Source organism: Pundamilia nyererei, unplaced genomic scaffold (genome assembly GCF_000239375.1).
Source record: "Pundamilia nyererei isolate P.nyererei 1_Seehausen unplaced genomic scaffold, PunNye1.0 scaffold00392, whole genome shotgun sequence".
Classification (NCBI taxonomy): domain Eukaryota; kingdom Metazoa; phylum Chordata; class Actinopteri; order Cichliformes; family Cichlidae; genus Pundamilia; species Pundamilia nyererei.
This window is the reverse complement of record NW_005187793.1, coordinates 183,759-204,966: the sequence shown is the minus strand read 5'-3', so window position 1 is coordinate 204,966 and position 21,208 is coordinate 183,759. Positions and strand designations below refer to the sequence as shown.

The 21,208-nt window shown below is 37.6% G+C and overlaps 3 protein-coding genes across 4 annotated transcripts in view; 1 reads left to right on the top strand and 2 right to left on the bottom strand.

The window, feature by feature from the left end:
* The window catches only part of dbndd1 (dysbindin domain containing 1), a 28,805-nt gene extending 20,921 nt beyond the window's left edge, over positions 1-7,884 (top strand). The window contains exon 4 of the mRNA XM_005752953.2: positions 6,773-7,884. Coding sequence (XP_005753010.1) covers positions 6,773-6,927 — 155 coding nt within the window. The 3' untranslated portion in view covers positions 6,928-7,884. The remainder of the gene's footprint in view (positions 1-6,772) is intronic.
* Positions 7,885-7,954: 70 nt separating this feature from the next.
* On the bottom strand, positions 7,955-17,875 carry LOC102214314 (AFG3-like protein 1). Of its 2 annotated transcripts, XM_005752954.2 has the most exons (16): positions 17,701-17,875; positions 16,490-16,580; positions 16,164-16,279; positions 15,878-16,027; positions 15,697-15,771; positions 15,030-15,154; positions 14,666-14,939; positions 14,384-14,521; positions 13,998-14,151; positions 13,807-13,914; positions 11,293-11,418; positions 11,052-11,162; positions 10,714-10,829; positions 10,416-10,616; positions 10,030-10,224; positions 7,955-9,850 (listed from the first exon to the last, which is right to left on the bottom strand). In XM_005752954.2, exons 1-16 carry the CDS (start codon positions 17,806-17,808, stop codon positions 9,623-9,625), a joined length of 2,316 nt encoding a protein of 771 aa, XP_005753011.1. In that variant the 5' UTR covers positions 17,809-17,875; the 3' UTR covers positions 7,955-9,622. The 2 variants fall into 2 exon arrangements, with proteins under 2 accessions (XP_005753011.1, XP_013771333.1); XM_013915879.1 differs by lacking the exon at positions 16,490-16,580 and having other exon boundaries at positions 17,701-17,758.
* A 733-nt stretch (positions 17,876-18,608) lies between these two features.
* Positions 18,609-21,208, bottom strand: part of def8 (differentially expressed in FDCP 8 homolog) — an 11,791-nt gene continuing 9,191 nt past the window's right edge. The window contains exons 9-11 of the mRNA XM_005752952.1: positions 20,078-20,218; positions 19,770-19,879; positions 18,609-19,461 (exon numbers count right to left, since the gene is read on the bottom strand). Of these exons, the coding sequence (XP_005753009.1) occupies positions 19,365-19,461; positions 19,770-19,879; positions 20,078-20,218 (348 nt within the window). The 3' untranslated portion in view covers positions 18,609-19,364. The remainder of the gene's footprint in view (positions 19,462-19,769; positions 19,880-20,077; positions 20,219-21,208) is intronic.

Genomic DNA, 21,208 nt, shown 5'->3' with positions numbered 1-21,208 from the left:
GTGTCAGGCTACATTTCACTGTGTGTTATACTTGTATAACTATGCATGTGACAAATAAAGAACCTTGAACCTTGAATATATAGATATAGATCTATATCTATAGATCTATATCTATATATAGATCTATAGATATAGATATAGATATAGATCTATATCTATAGATATAGATATAGATATATCTATCCTTTTGTGTGGAATCAAGTGTAAGTGTGCGAACAGGAATCCCAAATACAGCAATCAGAGGACAAGGATGAAGAGTTACCCCAAGAACAGTTGACATAATAGCAAAATACCCTGTCCAGAAACCTTGTAGCTTAGGACACAGAAAAAACATGTGGCTAAGGTGACAAGGAGAACCATGGCATTTATCACATTTATTTTCCACTTCTGAATACAATTCAGGAGGTCTAGACTTAGAGAAATGCACCCTGTGTATGACTTTAAATTGAATAAGTCCAAGACGAGCACAGGAGGTGGAAGATCATACCCTCGCTATAGCCTGTTCCCAAGACTCCTCATGTATTCGAATTCCTAGTTCTCCTCCCCGTGTACACTTAAGCTTAACATTAGAGTGGTTACTAAAACAGAGCTATGTTTTATTCTTAAAGAAGGGGTCCAAACTGAGAAGGAGTGAGCTTTTTACCAGCTTCTTAATAAAATGTTCTCTTTCTTCCCACCTCAAGCCTTTTCTCCTGCACTGTAGTCAAGACTCTAACACACGAAAATGTCCATAAATTTATTTTGGATTTATTTATTCTTGTTGTTGTCACAGTTACTAATTGGCAGCAGATTACACATGTGACCTTCCCTTCTTGGGACAGCTGACAAGAGCTGACCAACAGTTGGTTATAAGCTAACATTAAGCTAGGTAACATTAGCTTCAGGTGGCTTAAAAATCACTTTCATCTCATGTAAACAATAACGTGGCACACAGCCTGACGTAAAAAAAGGCACATGCCATTGACGTTGCATGACAAACTCTGTATTCCTCGTTCACACGTAAGGAGTTTTAAAAAAATCGCAGTTTTCGGTGATTCGAAACGCCGTTTACATGTGGACGAAACAGCTGCGTTTTCAAAATTACCCGTGTAGGTGTGGCTATAGCATAAAAGAGTTAGTAGTGGATTTTATTACTACCTGTAATTTATTGCAGTTTACTTGTATTTGCTTAATTATTTACTAAATGTTTTAGGTGTGAAATAAACCGCAATCGAGTTTGGAAACAAAATATGGGTGTGTGTGGTTGGAGGATGTGTTTGTGCAGGGGGGCGAACATTTTTCTTGTAAAACAAAGGGGGGCCTAGCAAAAAAAGTTTGGGAACCACTGGTTTAACATATCCTCAACAATTCACCTCAGTCATTGGTCAGAAGTGAGCATATCAGACTCCTTTCACATGGTTTTACAGCATCTTCCAGAACAAATAAAGGTGGACACTTCTCAGCTACATTGACAGCTGAGGTAAACGGCAGCCTTTCACACATAGGGAGAAATTCCAGGGGACATCTGGATCTGGTCCAAACAGTAATAGAAAACCACCAGCCAGCCACAGCTGTTATACAGCAGAATCTAACTTTAATGTTTTGACTGACGATGAAGTAGGTTGTAGGCTTTATACGGAAACACATTATTATCATCTTATTTTTTACACCCAGTTGTTACAGATCTTTATTGTTTGTTCAGAGTTTTGTTGAAGTCTAATAATCACTCTCATTTAGTACCGCTGTAGGTCTCAGCTAGGCCCTAGGATGGTATCAGTTGTTTTCTGTTTGCTGCTGAATGGTGAACGGGTGTAGTACAGTGGATTGTAGAAGATTTTTACAAATAGCTGCCTGCTGCTGCTGCTGACAATGGCACAATAGTAAGTTGTGGGTCCCTCTTGGACAGCAAAACAGTGACCTCAAATAAACTATGAAGCTTCGAAGAGCTGAGCATAGCTGCAGGTTGAGGTGATAATCCAATGGGTTTATGCAAACAACCCTTTTGCATTGTCACTTTGTCTTCATGTTGCTACTTGATACATTGTCCTTATAAATCAGTTGATTATAGTGCTCTAACACAAATGAAAAAGTATGACAGGGCAGAATTGCATCTACACACTTTTGACTTTAATATCTTAAGTTCTGGAGAGTTAGTGGAGTAGAATTAGAGAAAATAGTCACATGTGGTTACCCACTTGTATTTTAATGTTTACACATAAAATGGTTGTGCACTTCTTTAAAATCAGCTAAAAGGACTTGAAAACTGTTCAAATTCATTGACTCAAATCAAATGGGTAGATACATAAATGAACACATCCATGTGGTTAGAAGAATATAAGATAATCCTGCATAATCCTTATAGTCACTGAAAGTTCACAGCATTTAAAATTTGGGGGGTAAAATTTAAATGATGGTAAATTTACATGTGTATCACATTTGATGATCCTTTTACAGTAGCTGTCCTCTTCAGAACTATCTAACTAACTTTCCTCTTGTTAGTAAAAGGCCACAGCTGCTTGCAGGACGAAAGTGCAAAGGCAGGAGAAGGAGCAGCCAAGCAACTTGTCAGCTGTTGCTCATTAAGATTGTGTCATGGCATCTAAAAATGAGTTCCTTTTTCTAAACGCTTTTCCTTGACCTTGATGGAAGATTGTATGACATCAGGGAAGGATGTGAAAGAGAATTTAACCGCACTCATGCTAGATTCCTTAACACCAAAACAACAGCTAAATTCGCCCCAGCATCCTCTGAGACTTGCTTCATACAAGTCATATAAATGAGAACCTTTGGTAAAAAATATCACTTTATTAGAAAAGTGGGAATTTTAACCTTTAAGATTCCTGCTTCAGTCTCTGAAGGAAAAATTTCCTTCATCCATCATTTATCCAATTGGAGCCTATCCCTGTCAAATTTTACTTATTGGAAACCTTAAAGGCGAGCAATACCAATAATAGACATTAGTAAAGGAACCACAGCCATAGAACATACTTTGATCAATTAATTTATCTCATAATCTTGATTTAGAGATTTTATGTAAATCTATGTAAATCTACATATTTTTACAGCAGTTTGATGTTCATAGTTCATCTTTTAATGGGTTTTACCAGGTGCAACAGCCTCTTGTAGAAGGTTCAAAACATATCAGCAAGTCAGTTTATTGGTCATTTTTATGAACCATCCAGTGCAGGGGTGGGCAATCTCAGTCCATGAGGGCCGGTGTCCTGCAGGTTTTAGATCTCACCTTGGGTCAACACACCTGAATCACATGATTAGTTCGTTACCAGGCCTCTGGAGAACTTCAGGACATGTTGAGGAGCTAAATTAGCCATTTAAATCAGCTGTGTTGGTTCAAGGACACATCTAAAACCTGCAGGGACACCGGCCCTCGTGGACTGAGATTGCCCACCCCTGGTCTAGTGTGTCCTATACTGGGTGAGGCAATAAAGGAAGCAGTAAAGCACCTTAGTATTTAGAGAATCCAACCAGCTGTTATGGCTGCCACTCAGCATCCTGCTGTTAATGATACAAACAATTAGGAATCCCAGCAATGATTAAATGTTAGCACACAATAAATGATTTTTAAACTAATCATCTCATTCACTTGTGTCCTTTTAGTTGTATAATCATCATGAATAAAAATAGCTCAGCTGTCTGAGAATGTAGGCGCTACTTGTCTGAAGATTTTAACCTTTCCAAAATAAACTGTTTCATTCTGTGCAGTGTGTTTCTTCAAAAAAAAAAAACTCTGCTTGTAGCAATGTTTCTTTTAATCTTTCACACAGTCCTCCTCTCTTCTGTGCTCTAGGTTATCTTTATCTCTAATCCCATTGTCTGCCTCTCTCCATGTCTGCTTCAGTTTCGTGCAGGTTCAGGCTTGTATTGTATGATTTCAGGTGTCATAAAAAATTGGGTTGTGTCCAGCTCAGCAGATAGGGCAGTGCACCAAGCTGCTATTCTTGTGAGTTTGTATGAAAACTCAACACATAAAGATGAGCTAAAATGTTAAATTGGTTAAATTACTCTAAGGTAATAGAGTACAGCTTCTAATAAGGAATAACTTTATTAAATGATTCAAAGATATATATTTAAACAACATGACATAATCAAATAGGACAATAGTAGGAATCATCCAGTTTGAGGACCAGTGTATTTGTTTATGGATTCCCTAAAAACTTCATGATTCAGCCATGTAGTTTTATGCAAATTATAATTTAATAAATTGTTAACAATCCTGCTGAAAGCATGCAGTTACATATGGCAAAACAAAACACGCTAAAGGCTGTGAGACTGAGCAAACGTGGACCAAGTTTTCCCCATAAAGCCATTGGTGACCTCAGATTGAGACTTAGATTTAATTATTTTACTGGTGAAGTTTGCATTGCAAATGTGGGTCAGGTAGCACTGAGCTATGTTGCCTGAGCATAAGCCTCCATGGGAAACTACTGAGCGCAAGTAGGAGCTAAGGAAGCAGTTAAAGGAAGCAAAGTAGAGGAGAGGAGCAAAAGATGGGTGACCGAGTTCAAGCTAAATGTAGGTTCTTGAATAATTCACTTCCCCCTGCTGGAAACAAGGCCTGGTCCTTCAAAAGGCATTTAAACACTTATCATGTTCTGTGTAACTCCTCTTTCATATGACTATTGTATGTCTGCAGCATGTTTGTTTTCTTCTCTCTGCTGTCTTCTGTGTATGTTTACCTTTTCAACATTCAAAAGCTGCTTTCTTTCACTTCAATCTATCGTGTGTGTTCTTTTAAGCATTCAGTTTGAATGTTGCCAAACACGATCAGCTGAGCAGCTTCATAGCTACAGTTACTGTTTCATCAAGCGTCACGTTCTAGAGCAGCGCCAGAGACAATGAACAAAAGCCTGATGTCCAGCAGGTTTGCTCTTTGTTCTTTCAATTGAGCTTGATGAGGCATAAAGTTTACCCATATCTCTGGAAAACAACAACAGGCATAGCTGTGGCCTCCCATCATTCTTTTACTGCACATTAAATCATTAAACATTGTGTCTATCTGTATTATTTTTGTTGCATATTATGGTATTAAAAGCTGTGGGTTAAATATTTTGTGGAATGGAAGTTAGGGATCATGTCATTGCCAGATCCTTTGTAGAAACTGTGAGTGATAATAGGACCCCACCCCCCACACACCAAGAGGGCCCCAGGATATGTTCATGTGCTGCAGTGCAGACGATCCCAATTATGCATGCCACACCCAGATCAATCATGTCAAAGGAGGCGTTTCCCCTCTGCTCTCAAAGACACAAAATTTGCGTGAGTCACAGGTTGAGATGTGAAACGTATTACTGTAAATCCACACAGTGCAATGGCAGCTTGCTGTCTGTTGCCATTCAGCGATCATTTTTATGTTACAACCCATTTTGTAAACACCTTTTCATAGATTCACGGTCTTAAATTTGCACAGTCAGATTCCAGTGAGCTGAACTCTAGGCCATGTGCTTTAAATGACATAACAGATCATTATCTTTGATAATTTCTTGCCCTAGTTCCCAAACTCTGTTGGGCTGTGCTGGAATTAGCGAGCAGAGGATTAACCCTTTAAAGCCAAATGTATCATTTGATACATAAAATGCCTGTTGTAGCAAATATGATACAAATTTAAACTGATATGTGATTTTGTTTGTTTGTTTGTTTGTTTTGTCAAAAGATTCACTAAATGCAATTCAACCTTTAAATGTTTTTTAAAAAACAAACAAACGAAAAACCATTAAGGGCTTTAAAAAACCAACCATTCTCTCAAACTGTACAATTTTAGTGTTTTGCTGCAGCTGCCTTCTTGGTACCTTCACACATGCAGGAGAATTTTGTGTTTAAGAAGCGTTGTTCTGCATTATTCTCTGTGTATCTTTCAGCTTTTTCCTGTATTCATCTTCATCCGCTTCTTCTGAGCAAAGCACACAAGGAATGCAGATCAGATTTACTGTGCATGTATTACACAGTTACATATTTATATACCAGACTTATTAGACAAACATTTATAGATCTACTTGAACACAACAAACAATCATCAGCTGCTTGTCAGCAAAACTCTTTCCAGTGCTCAGAAGGTTGCTGTCCCTCTAATTAAAACCCAGTGGAAACGCCATCAATCATGTCAGATCAATATGAAATGAAATCAAAGATGGCCAGTTTTCAGCTTTTTGTCACTTTAACAGTCTCCCATGCTGCTTTGTTATCTTCGTAGTAGGGGCAACATCGCCACCAAATGGTGTGAAATGGAAACATCTTCGTATGGCTAATACTAAAAAACAACTAACTTGATATAAAGGCGAGTTGCAGCAGTAATACAATTTTTTTTATTGATTAGTTTATTCAAAAGTGAAAAAAAATGATACAAGCAATACTTCAAATTGATTAGATTACAGAAAATGCTAAAACAGGGAAAACAGTATAACAACCCTGACAGGTGCAGTTATTGTTTTTACAATAGTCTATAATGAACAAAAACTTGGACCACTTATACACTGCTGATATGTGCAGCCTGCTTGTACAAGCATGGATTAAAGGATTTCATGGCTGAGAGGAAAAACAAGCAGCAGCTGTATCCTGCAAGGTTCCTGTTGCTTCTGTAGTGTTGAGTTTCTAATATCTTTTGAGCAGGTGTAAAGCTATCTATACAAATGCTCGTCAACATGAAGACTGTTGCATTTTTAAGCTCAAACATGACAGATATGTTGGATTCCATATGAGGCAAAACATTGCATCTGTATTTTTTATCAGCAAAGACTTTGCATTTGTTTTTATAATAGGCCGCTGTGTGTTTAATTCTCAGGTTCCCATCACCCTGCGCTTCCCAGAGGTGGGTACATGCGCTCCCCCTCGTGGACACGATGCAGCAAAGTTGAGCCTCCACGAGAGAGAAAGCACCACAGTGACTCAGACACCACAGAGCCCTTAATGAAGCTGGAAAGGCCAAAGCAACCATGATCTCTGACATGAACCAACCAGCCTGCAGAGAGGAAAACAAAACCCAGAGCCAGACATACAGCCAGATCGGTCACACAAAGCGGACCAAGATGCCTCGTTCTGCCACCGTGCTCTCACATAATCTTACATGGTGCTGGCGAGTTCAGGCTGAACTCTGGACACTGTGCTCTCTACTCTAACTAAAGATGCTGAGATGTGCAATGTGCACACTTTCTTCTCTCCCCGTCCCATTCTCTCCCACACTCACAAACACATGCAATCATTGTGTTGCTCAAGCAAAAGGTTCTTAGTGCACTCTGAGCTGCCAGATTATAATCTTTGTTTATTGGTTGACAGACAGGGTATTAGGTCAGCAGAATAATAGCACTTTTATCTGTGAAACCTCTCAGCATGGTCTTGCACAATGAGATTGATCCGGACATAACCACAGCGTTAGGTTAGACTTCACGTGAAGCTCAGATGACAGTGAGCTTCACTCTCAATTACAAAGTCATAAGATAAATCATAAATCAAACATTTGTTTTCCTAAATGAAACATCACATCGATCTCTTATTGAGGCTAATTCTGTAACGCCTCAAAGTAAGTTAAGTGAAGCAGGGGATGTTGGTTTCTGCAAGGCTCAGCTCTATCCACCACCTTTTCTCAATCGTAATGAAGAATGTGTGCTGTTGTTTTAAATGCCTAAATAAAAATAATGCACTTCTTCACTGAACTGTATATACAGTGCCCTGCAGAATTATTGGCATTTGGTGCAGATGATTCACAAAGATAAACAGACCAAGTAGCAGCTATATGCTATGTACTTTTCCACACCCAACTTTGTGTTTGCAAAATTTGCTCACTTTATCATTATGAATAGATTATCTGCTACAATTGCTGCTACTAGCATAAAGCAATCCAAAGTTAGTAAAAAAAAAGTTACACTGAAACATTATGGGGTAAAACTTAAAGCAGTTTAAAAAAAAAGGTCAAATCTCACTATAGGCAGATTCATGCAAAACAAAGTGCCAACAATTTTATAACTCAAATCTCCCAAAAGGTGAATTTAACTCCTGATGCAATATTTCTTATTTTTTTCAGTAAAGGGAATAGCTGATTACTTGATTTATTTGTCGCATATTCAGCTTGTCTATACCAAGAGTGCCAATAATTCTGAATGCTGTGACACAGTGGATTCAAAGTGACACTGGGATGGTAGAAGGAAAAAATAAAATGAAAACAGTGTAAGTTATTATGTGACTTCTGTTGTTACTAGTGTGGAGGAGACCCATTCTGTATTGTATGGTATGGAGAGCAATTGATTTCATATCAGTCTTTCGCTACAAATGTAGTCTGCGCAAATAAATATGCACATCTCTCATGTTCACTGCAGACAATGTGCTCTATAAATAGCAGGGAAACTATGGCAACTGCCAAACCCAGTCTGAGATGGCTGTTCTGTTAAAGTTTTTAAATTCAAACAGAAATTTTAAACTTTATTTCACCATCCTTGGATCTCCAAAGAATTTGAATAATCATTATTATTAAAATTATTATAGCACCAATGTACCACCGGCTTACCATTAATGGGAATCCTGGCTAAAAGTGCGAAAGTACCCACTTTACTCATATTGCAAGTTCAAGTAATGATTGGTATATATTAGTGTACATATTTGTATATAATAGTACAATAGTTACAAAAATGCTATTTACCCAGCAGAGGAGCAGCTGGCATAAGAAATGCAACAGTAGATGACAGAGTGTAGACAGGAAGTAGGAAAAAATAAAATAAATACATAACTGACAGAGTAATTTCCTGAATAACAGCAAAGTTCATGTTTTTACAGTACCAAACAAATACTTTAGTGTTCGTATTACTTTAAGCTGTTGCTAATTTCTTTTATCCTCATTAAATGTGCTGAAAGCACAGTTTGAAAGAATAAAAGGACAGAAATCTTTCTTAATCACTACTTTGACCAGTGAACTATGCAGGCGATATTTTCATATATTCTAAGGGACAGTTTGTAACACAGAGACAAGACAAACACTATGACCCATACTGAGCTACACTTTCCCAGAGCTAATCCGAAGTTCTTATATCTACATAAATGTTTACCCTGATTATTATGAGACACTGGGAGACACTGATTAGTATGCGCAGAGAGAAAGCTAGAAAACATTGACTGATTTCTAATTACCTTTACTGATAAATATACGCAGACTCCAAGGAAAACAACATCTGCAAAAGGATTGAAATATAAAACAATCAACAATCAAATAGATCTGAACTTTAAACATGTGGCAAATAATAGGATAGAATAGAAAACTGTATCTGCAAAAGGATGAAAATCCAAACCTCAAAATAAAACTTAACACATGATTCCTGCAGCTGATAAGAACATAGCATGATGGCTTATTCCCTTCTAATAACATAATATAATTCTCTTCTAATTATTCATGGTATGTTTTGTTAGTATTATTGCACTTAGAGACTTCCACAGAGTGGAAAAAGGAAACATAAGGCAACTGCAGCAAAATAGTGCATTTGTACATAAAAACTACAATGAAAAAATTTGCAGTTTGCACAAAACCTTGGGCAACACATCACCATCTTTTATCCTAAGGTTGTCAGTCACATGAACCACTAACAGACCTCTGACAAACTGCAGTCCAGACCAGATGGTGCCGCACATGAGAGACAACCTTAAAGACAACCTACAGGTAAAGGGCTGATGTGTTTTGCCGATTCTGCAGGTGTTTTGTATCTCCTTTGTTGTTTTGCCAGTCTGTTAGTCCTTCAGGTAGAAAAGTGTCTTCTTTAGATTTCTCCAAGCAATCAACAACCTCTTGATATGAGGACTTCTCTTGAAAGGGGCGAGGTCCTAGCAGTTCCACCATGTGAGCCCTGTCTAGAATCTCTTGGTCTAGAAGATGCTTTGCCACCTGCATTACATGACCAACAGGAAACATCAAGCTTTGAGGTCATTAAAATACACATTTTTTTCATACTCCAAATATATGACAGTTTTGAAAAATGCTCAGCACAAATGAAAATCCATTTGCAGCATCACACTCTGCAAATGTCTCTGAAGCACTTACTACAAATGTTAAAAAGTTCGCACCTTCTCCACCATTTCCTTCTTGTCAAGTATGAGCTCAAGTGTTCGTTGGAAGGCAGCATCTATGAGTGAGCGAACTTCCTGGTCTATAACCTGGGCTGTAGATTCACTGAAAGGTTTGTCAGTTATAAGGCTGCCCCATTGCGGTAGGTCAAAAGAAACCTGACCCACCGCACCATTCATTCCAAACTGTACAATCTAAAATATGAAGAGAAGAAGAATATGAAGACTGGAACAGAAATATATAGTCAATAAAAATCATAAATTATTCTCTATGAGTCATTTTAACTCCATGGATGGTTATGCTTTTTTTTGTTGTTGTTGGACAAAATACGGTTTGGTTACGCCTAAATTTCTACAATAAGCCTGTTCTGCAGTGAGGCGAGTACCTGTGCATAGGCAGACTGTGTGACTTTCCTGAGATCATCTTGTGCCCTGGTGGTGACTTGACGAAAGAAAACCTGCTCAGCCACTCGACCACCCAGCATCATGCACATTCTGTCAAACAGCTGCTCCTGTGTGAATAGGTACTGCTCTTTAGGTAGATACTGTGCATAGCCCAAACCTGTCCCTCTAGGAACAAGTGACACCTGGTGGAGTACATTATAATGATGAATCTCTAATCAGTTAATCATTATAATTATTACAGGATTACTGCAAAGAGAGAGCAAGAAATGTAAATAATACCTTAAAAAGTGGGTCTGCATGTTCAAGAAACCACCCAGTGACAGCATGCCCAGCTTCATGATATGCCAGAGTAGTTTTTTCTGGAAGTTGCAGAACCTGAGATCTTTTCTCTAGACCTGAGAACACGACAGAGATCTTAAAAAAATGCTTAAATCATAATATTAACATCAGGTTAATGGATTGACATAAAATAACATATAAGCTCTATATTTTGATACCACTGCTTTTATAACTCAGTTGTACTGTATTGTCATTGTATTTATGTAATCAAAAAAGTGGTTATGGAAAGATTCACATATATACTATCAGTTTCTTTTGGTTCATTTTGTTTGACTTACCTCCAACAACCCTTTCAACTGCCCACTCAAAGTGTTTGCTACTGACATACTGGCTGAGACGACGTGCAGCTATTAGAGCTGCCTCATTACACACATTTGCAATGTCAGCCCCTTATACAAACACAGAGAAGCAACAAATAAGTTAGAGTGTGATGAAATTAAAGCAAGAATCAGCTGAAACTGTATGATTTTCTTTTTTAGATTTGTTTGGTATTCAGTGATCATGATCTTTTATTCCCACCAGTAAAATCTGGGGTTAAAGCAGCAAGATTCCTGGCCAGCGTCTCTACATCTACACTGGAGTCCAACTTCAGAGGTCTTAAATGCACCTTAAAGATTGATGCCCTGCCTTTCATATCTGGAGGACCTGCAAAAAACAAAAAAGAAGACCACTGTCTGTATAATTCATTAATAAATCACTCTGCTTCAAGTTCTGTCACATATACAGCACTGTGCAAAAGTCTCACTCCTTAATTCCTTTATATTTGGTTTTCATTGAGCTAGACTTTTCTAAAGTGATCTTGAGAAATAGTTCATTAGGCTTTCGAGCAAAGACCTGACACAGGACCAGAGATGCATTTGGTCCTTCAATTAATCAATCTGCTGTTCACCAAAGCCTCATTAATAATGGTCTAAGTGGAAGGGTGGCTTTCAAGAAGCAATTCTAAAGGAAGAGCAACCGGAAGAAAAGTCTGAAGTATGTCAAATTATGCAAGAATTGGACTCAAAATGAAGTACTGAAACCAAATTTACAATTTTTAGTTTAAAGGCTCATCAATGTGTATGTATGGAGGAGCTCATAAGAGAACCTGCCCAGATCCTGAAGATCAACATTATTGAACCTGAGTGGGATCATTTTGATAGTGTAGAGAACAAAAGGAAATAACTTTGATTGTCCTTCAAGAAGCCTATTCCTGAAGACTACTTGAAGAAATTACAAGAAAATTGCCTGAGAGAGTTAAGGCTGTTTTGAAGAATAAAGGTGGTCATATCAATGAATGCAATGAACAGCCTACGTCCATTGCAGCCCTTAGTTATGCTGCAATAGATGTAGGCTGCCGGGGATTCCCATGATGCATTGAGTTTTTTCTTTCCAGTCACCTTTCGCACTCAGTATGTGTTAATAGACCTCTCTGCATCGAATCATATCTGTTATTAACCTCTGTCTCTCTTCCACAGCATGTCTTTATCCTGATTTCCTTCTCTCACCCCAACCAGTCGCAGCAGATGGCCCCGCCCCTCCCTGAGCCTGGTTCTGCTGGGGGTTTCTCCCTGTTAAAAGGGAGTTTTTCCTTCCCACTGTCGCCAAAGTGCTTGCTCATAGGGGGGTCATATGTTTGGTGGGTTTTTCTCTGTATCTATTATTGTGCAATCTACTGTACAATATAAAGCGCCTTGAGGCAACTTTTGTTGTACTTAATTAATTAATTAATTTGGCACTATATAAATAAAATTGAATTGAATTGAACTGAATTGAACTTGAATGTTTTTATCTAATATACTGTATTTCCATGTATGTTTGAAAATGCTTTAATAAATTACTGCACATATGTTCAGTTTATTTAGCAAAATATAAAGAATCGAGAGGCAGCTCAAATTTGTTTGCACAGTACTGTGCAAACAAAAAGCTTATAGAGCTGATGCTGACAATTACTCAGCCTTCTGCTGCATTACACGTGCACAATTAGCAACTGCAAAAATAGTTCACTGAAACCATGCCAGCATGAAAAGGTGGTGAATCTTGTTTGTAGAAACTTTACAATAACACTTTTTTTTAAAGGTTTATATTCGGTCGAAAGGCAGAGCAAATTCTAAAACAACAATGTATTGACTTAAAAGTTTCAGTACAGAAGCATTAACTCTTACTGGAGGAGAAATGTTTTCATTCGCTTTTAAAGCCATGAATTCAGCGTAATTTATTTTACCATTTAAAAACCCTTTGTCATTTGCAAGCATCCAGGAAAGGACCCAATATAAGTCCTAAGGCAGTGGCCAAACTTGTGGCTTGGAATACCAAGTTACATAACTAATTGCTCATTAAACCAATTAGAAATGTGAACTTTTTCAGCACTCCCATCTTTCTGTCATCTGTTTACAAAAGACAATATACACAGACAGAAGGACGGGGAACAGAGAATAACAGGGAAATGAGCAACATATCCCATCCCTCGTGTTGGCCTCCAGTTACCTAATCTGTCCTTTATAGAAAAACAGCTCTCTCATTATGATCTTGTTTTCTTTGATAGAGAAAAGTGGTCTGGCCACCCACCCTGTAGTCCTGGTGTTAGGAAAATTAGATCTTAGCAGGCAGGAAATATCAAATTAACCGAAGATAAAAGCAAACATTATGCAACACGTGCTTTTAATGACATAAGACGTAAACAGGCAAGAAGAAACATACAGTAAGTACAAGATATGAGTTTCAATAATGTCAAACGTAACACCTCATCTAAAGCAGGGAAAGTCAAAGTTATGCAGACCATCTGGGTCTGCATGCACACCAGAGCCAGTGAATCACATGTGGAATAATAAACTGGGAAACAGAAATCAAAAAGAAAATAAACTTAATCACAGCAAAAGTAAAAGTGAGCTTGGTGTTGTGGTCAGACACCAATAATCTGAAAATTAACTGAAATTTGAAATGGATCTTAATAAACAAAGAAATAATGGTTTTATATTTATAGTTTTCATAAAAGGTAACTGAGTTGCAACAAGCGAGGAGACTGCAGATCTGAGGTTAATATTTATACTTCACCTATGTATACATGTCGATCAAAGCGTCCAGGCCTCATCAGAGCTGGATCCAGGATATCGGCTCGATTTGTGGCAGCTAAAACCACGATGTTAGTGCTGCTGTTGAATCCTACAATGACAAAACCATTTAGAGGACTGAGGGCTTGTGAAAAAATAGCATCAGAAATGTTGACATAAAACATAATTACCCACCATCCATTTCCACAAGCAGCTGGTTGAGGGTGTTCTCCTGTTCGCCCTCATCACCAAAGTTTTCTTTGCCCCGCTTTCTGCCGATGGCATCAATCTCATCAATGAAAAGAATGCAAGGAGCATTTTTTCGAGCTGTGGCAAACAAATCTCTTATCTAATAAAACACAGAAAAGATCTATTTATTTCTACAGTTATACTAATTTTTGACATTGCCAAAACACCCAAAAGTAGAAAGTCTTCATCATTTTAATTTGATACGAGAATGAGTAATTCAGTGATCTGCTGTATTTGCACATATTGTGGTCACACTGCAGCATCACAAGCATGTGACCCATCATTTTGCTTTCAGACCCGTTGAGAGTCCAATCATTCAGCACCGTACTAACCCTTGCTGCACCCACACCGACAAACATTTCCTGGAACTCCGAGCCGTTGACTGCGATGAAAGGAACGTTGGCCTCTCCTGCAGTGGCCTTAGCTAGCAAAGTCTTCCCATTTCCAGATGGACCCCATAGCACTGCACCCTGTAAACAAGGGAGTTAATCAGATTTAATGTATTTTCTATCTTAAGGAATTTTTTGTTCCAGTGAGTATGATCAGAATACAGAAGTGCAGAATTGCTTTATTTTAATAAAAATAATAAATTTCTTTATCAAGAAATGACACACCTTAGGAATCTTAGCACCCAGGTCATGATACTGACGTGGGCTTTTCAGGAAATTGATAAACTCCAAGATATCTTGTTTGGCCTCCTCACACCCTTCAACATCTTTAAAATGGACACTGACATTGTTTTTAATTATCCTGGCTTTGGATTCACTTATCCCAAAGAGGCCTCCTCTCCCCCAGCCACCAAGTCCTCCTGCCATCGGCCCCTGCCGTGTTGCAAAAAGTAAAAATCCGACCACAAGTAAGATTGGGAGAACACTCAAAAACAGAGTCCTATGGGAAGAGAAAAACCTTAGTTAGGACATCGATTCTAATAACCTATATATGCAGTAACTTTAAAGTGAAGCTGCTGTACTTTCTCACCCATCACTTTCACTGCTGTAGAGCACAGGTACTTTCTGAGTGGAGTCCAGACCTATTTCCTGCTGTGCTAGCTCCAGGTTATGCTCAAATGAGTCTGCGCTGCCAATGTTGAACCACAAATAGTTCTGAAACATGAAGACAACAGCATGTAGTATATGTAGTAAGTATATCTACCTTTACTGTACTTTGACTGACTCTTCATCTGGACTGCGGCCCCTCGGAGGAGGCACACTACCATTGTGCATTGTTAGAATAGCAATTGTTCCTCGTGTGATTTTCTCAGTGTAATCAGTCAAATGCCTGCTGCAAATAAAGGTTAGCAAGCTTTATTTAGAAAAAAAAAAGCAACTGATAAGGAAAGACAGTGAGAAAATGAAAACGAATGTACTTATGTGCCAAATACAAATATGTCGACTGCTGAGATCTGTATTTTAAAACTTGTGCTCTTGGAATTTCAGAAAGTATGTGTGTCCTCTACCAACAAAAGCAAATGGGAATACAGTGTGTGAGAAAAAGAAAGATGTTTGTTTTGTTTGTTTATACAGTCATTTTTATCAATATAGTGAAGTACATTTTGTCGATTCTCATCAGTTTAACAGTAAAAATAAATGCATTTAGTTTGTATAAGACACTGCAATTACACACTGGGACATTTAATGAAACTGACCACTCGTGATGTGTTCACGCCGGGGGCTGGAAATACTTTGACATACTGTTTGTTGACAACCTCGACATGGCCCACCTGGGAGGAGAGCAGAAGGAATCATTTGTTCACATGGTTGCAAACACAAGCACAGACACACAGGTGTAAGGAAGACACCGTAATTAAAACGATCTCTGCCTCTCACCAAGCCTCTACTCAAGTAGTGATGCACAAAATCCTTCCAGGAGATCTGGACTCCTGTTTCTCTAAAGTGAAAGTACAAGAAAGCTGAGGCCATGCCTGCTGCACCGGCTGCTAGGTTCTGGACCGTTTTATCATCAAAGGGAAATTCCTCCTGTTAGAAATAGGATAATGAAAAAATATTTTAGTTTACAACTCCTATATAGAATCATTTTAGTAAACATATTTTGTTATTATTTAGTGACTGAAGACAAGGCAGTTATTGCCACAATTCTGGCTATGATTCACACCTGAAAGCGTGACCACCAGTATGATTCCCCTTTTTTCCATCGTTTTCGTCTTTGGTCCTTCCCGTTATTTGAGTCCTGCCATTCCCTTCCACGAGACTCTTCTTTTATATTTCCATCTGAACAGCAGTAATAACACAACTGTTCATTGCGGCAGAGCTGAGAAATACAGGGCTTACAAACTCACTGGGTAAAGAAATTATACACAGTTCAACAATACATAGAAAAGTAAGCAATTGTGTTCTTCACACTGCCCTTAAGGTTTACAGTCTGTGTGCACACTGATTTAGAGTCATTAAAAAGGTAAACAGCACTAAAAGATGGACTACCTTTTGGCTGTTTCCTTGAGCTAAGTAACCGAGTAACTTGGAAAATGTGTTGATGTAAACCGCCGCATCTTCTTTGGATGAGTGATTTCTTCTGAAATAGGTTAGCAGCGAAGTCAGTCATCAAAAGCCATGTATAAAAAGAAATGTACATGAAATAGATTCAGTTCAATTAAATTTTATTTATATACTGCCAAATCACAACAACAGTTGCCTACAATAATACAAAGAAAACAGAGATGTAAACAAACTAACTGAGAGAAAGGATACAGTCTCATGAAGCAGAGACTGTATTCGTGTTTTTACATTTAAAAAAAAACTCTTTTGTTTGCTCACATGTTTAAGGATTACTGAAATCTGATTAAGATCTAGGCACACTGAAATGTGTTGCATATAACCTAATTATATGCAGTCATTGCAACAATAACCCAGCTGCTGTTAAGGTCAAATATTTACTTCATTTTGGCCATCTGCACATATTTAATGTTGATTCAGTTATGTTTATGGTTTGACTAAACTGATTACCATACAACTGCTCAAATTGTGATTCACTATGAGAGAGCATTTCTCAGTATCAAACATACATAATAGTGCACGCAATAAAACCATTGCTGCAGGTTATGACTCTGGAAAATTCATCTTACACAGCTCAACCATACACATTCACACCGGTCAAAATAATGATCCCATAGTGGAATACAGGCACCTGTTGGTGACAATTTTCCCCTATACAGTTGACTACAGAAAGAAACTGAATACTATGAATGTATTTTTAATAGTAGTTAGTAGATTTTTTTTTATGAAGGAGAGACAATGGGTGATGCAATTCATCTTCTTAAACAGTTTTAAATATTAAAGGAAACTGGATGGATAAATGAGCGAGAGAGAGAGAGCCCCTTTAAAAACAAATGTATTATGAAACTGAGGAAACTGATTTATAAACTACATTAACGGAACGGACATCGCCTACCGTGAGAGAACAAACAATGCAGGAATGATAAATAAACACTGCTGCAGCTTGCTTGGGGGTTTTTTGGAGTTGACTGCTATATCTGGATTTTAAAAAATACCAAAAAACTAACTTTTAACATAATTCCTTGCAAACCATTGTTAGCAAACGCAGGTGACAAAAAAACTTGCGTCATCTATTTTTTTTTTTTTTTTGAAGTGTAGTTAAGCTGATATAAAACAATAACGGCGTTTTTGCAACCTACCGACGTGAGAACCACGAAGAAGCGAAAAGTAGATGAAGAGGAATAGTTGCGGCTCAGCGTCCGGACTCGGTTCCTACAGTAGCCGACAGTCAAAGAGAGGAGACTCATCCTGTCAGCCCGACTGACTGACGGACCGACTCACCGCAGAGCCATTAGGAGAGGCACCGGAGGCACGGTGCGTATCACAGTCATCTCGCGAGATTTTGGTTGCAGACGCTACAGGTAGGCACCAGTCTTCCAGCGTTTTTTTTGTTGTTGTTGTTGTTTTTGTTAAGCCCAGTTTTAATGTTGGAAAGCCAAAGAGATCTATCTTCATTTGGATTTTTTGTTGTTCTTAGTTGCAGACCGGTCATTAACAGACAGAATTAAAATCATTGCTTAAATGCATTTCATTAATTTATTCATGCACTACTCATATGTTTAACAAGCCATGGTGTTTACCAACACCATGTAAGTCCATTAGTTTGGAAAAAATATATATACAATACATCATGCTGAAAGATAACACAGCCAAAACTCGTTATTTTAAAACGAATACATAAAGGTCAGCATTTACACATTAACCAAGGTTTGCCACTTAACATACAGAGACTTAATTAAGGGAATTTAGACTGAAACAACTACCATGATGGTATGAAAGGGTTTTGATAACAGCTGTTAAGTAACCTGACAGCCTTAGGCACACAATTTTCATGAGCATCAACAGACATTTGCTACACTGCATGAAAACAGCACTGATTAAACACATATTAAACTGCACAGCATTAGTTCACAGTTTTGAATTAAAAAAAATGAAAGCACATAAAACAACTCTCATAGTCTTTGTGTCTTACACTTTAACAATTTTCTTTACAAGGAAAAGTACCGTACTGCTAATGCATGCTTTTGTTCACCTATACCATTCGGTACGGTGCAAATAGGAAAGGAGCTGAAAATAAACAGTTAAGGCCTGAAAATCTACATAATTGAAGACTTTATGAAATATCAACAGATCAATATATTGGTTCTAAATAAACAGCAATTGAACTCATAGAAAATATGTCCAAAAAGGGGAGATGGGTAAGTGGCAGTGACCAACTGGTCACACAGTCTAACAGATTTAATCCCATTTTAAACTATGTCAACATATAGCTTTTTTTGTGCAACATCACCCATCTGAACCTAATAAACTGAAACTTGGACATGGCAGCACAGGAACTGGATGCTAAAAGGCATATTTTTGGCGATTTTCTTATTGGACGCTGGGCTTCTAAACTTTAAAATTCTGATATATGGCAACTTTAAAGTTCAGCATTATTGGCAGTTTGGATTAAAGTAGTTGAGGCTTGTAACAGTAAATATACAATTTCTGCATGCATAACCACCTACTGATCAGGTGGATTTTTTCTCTACAGAGCATTTACTTGTAAATTTAGAAACACACACCAACATTAAACATACACGCAGTGGTTTGTACATCTAAGTTCTGTAGGAATGCAAAGGTTTGATAAAAATATATTAATTTCCAGATGAATTTTAAATACCCTGCCTCATAATGCAGTGCACAGGAAAAACAAAAGTCAGAGCATAATCATAAAACAAAATAAAGAAAGATTGTGGGGTTTTTTTTTTCCATAACGAAGCAAAGTGCAGCATCCACTTAAATCCCAGGGTCCTTTCCAGAGTTAGCTTTCTTTCACATCCAGCTCCTCTTCATCCTGCTTACGCTCAGTCATTCGTGCACATCGTGGACAAGTTGTGGAATTGTCAAAGTAACAATCTCTACAGAGGTACACAACAAAAAAACATCAACATTCATGTCAGTTTGGTTATTTCTTTTAGTAACAGTTTAATAATTGGGAAATCATAGTGCTTTGCAAATTGAAGTACCATTTGTTAAACAGAAATACTCCTAATTACCACTTTAGCAATGGAATTTGAAGGTATGTTATTCTGAAGATCTGTTTTATTATTGGTATCTCCACTTAAAACTTTTATACAAACAATTTCCTTTTATCAATTAATTTTAAACACTTCACAAAGAGAAAATTTGCTGTATTTTTGAGCCCAAATCGTTGGTGATGACTAACCTGTGAAAGACAGCAGAGCAGTCATGGCACACTGAGGTGTGACTGTCAAAGGGGAACAGGATGTCTCCCTCCTTGCAAAGCTCACACACAAATCCTTTGGCCTGACAGCGCTACAAATACACACATGGACAGCACAAACCATTAATATGGCACAGAAAGATACAATGATATCAACAAATACTAAAAACATTTCAGCCATATATTAGTACAACATGGTGAATTTGCAAGTCCAACACAGCCCCTCTTCTTCATGATATAGTTCAACAGTGCCATCAGTAGGGAAGTTTGTGCTTTATGTATGAGCTCACCTCGCAGTCTAGTTTGATGTGCTTAGCAAATGTGGTGTGGATCTCTGTGAGGGAACAGCTCAGTCTGCCAGTGGAAATGTCAATCAAATCCTGTAGTGAGTACATGTCGTCGTTCTCGACAAAGTGTTGGCGATCTTGTAGCTGGAAAATATAAATGCAAAAAAAGGAAATGGGCAACTTTCATATTATGAGACTCAACTCTTTAGTGCAAAAAAAGGATATCAGACTCAAGCATAGTTTTAAACATATTATTTATTTATTTTAACAGTAGGGAAACATTTTAATTCATAAAAATATGTTTAGTATAGATTAAAACTGAGCTAATACAGAACTTGAGATCACAAGAGTCAATTTAATTTATGCAAGCTAATTAGTGATATCCAGTGGCTCACCCGACTGTACATCATCAGCCTTCTTTAGTTCAGTACTCTTCACTTCTATCACATGGTGGTGCTGTTTTAACATACTGCTAATAGGCTGCCTGTGTCAGTGCTTCCATTTGCATTTTTCTAAATGGTAAGTAAATTGATAGCAAGTTTTCCAAATTGGGTTGTTTACATTCTTGCTAACTTTAAAGGGTTAAATTGTAAACTCTGATCATCCAGTGGAGACTGAAACAATATTAACTGTTTATAATATGATAATGAAAAAAAAACTTTCTTAATGCACATGTTTGTTTGTACAAATACACACACGCTTATATACAGCTGAGAAAAAAAGGCCTAGTCTAAATTTGTAAATGCCAGTTTGAAAAAGTTGAGGCTATCAGTTCTTCATCCCAACCTTATATGAAAAGAATCTATTAGCCTATTAGACATTGGGCAATTACAAGATAATTTTATGATTTACATGCAGAATTGTCTAATAGGCTAATAGTATTGCTTGGATCAGGTTTAATTGAGATAATTTATTATAACTAGATAACGTTTCTGCTTGAAAGCAAGTCCTTGTTTTACCCAATAAAATTCAGTGTTGGTCAAGTTACTTGAAAAAAGTAATCAGTAACTAATTACTGATTACTTCCCCAAAAAAGTTATCCTGTTACTTTACTGATTACTTATTTTCAAAAGTAATTAATTACCTAGTTACTTAGTTACTTTTTAAAAACACGATTTACAACCTGAATAGGTG

Excerpts from the sequence above, each read along its gene's own strand:
- LOC102214314 (XM_005752954.2), bottom strand. The coding sequence starts at position 17,808 with ATGAGTCTCCTCTCTTTGACTGTCGGCTACTGTAGGAACCGAGTCCGG. Across the intron at positions 15,155-15,696 it reads GCGTGAACACATCACGAGTG|AACTATTTGTGGTTCAACAT; the intron begins GTCAGTTTCATT and ends TTCATGTTTCAG. Across the intron at positions 14,522-14,665 it reads TGGGTGCTAAGATTCCTAAG|GGTGCAGTGCTATGGGGTCC; the intron begins GTGTGTCATTTC and ends CCTTGTTTACAG.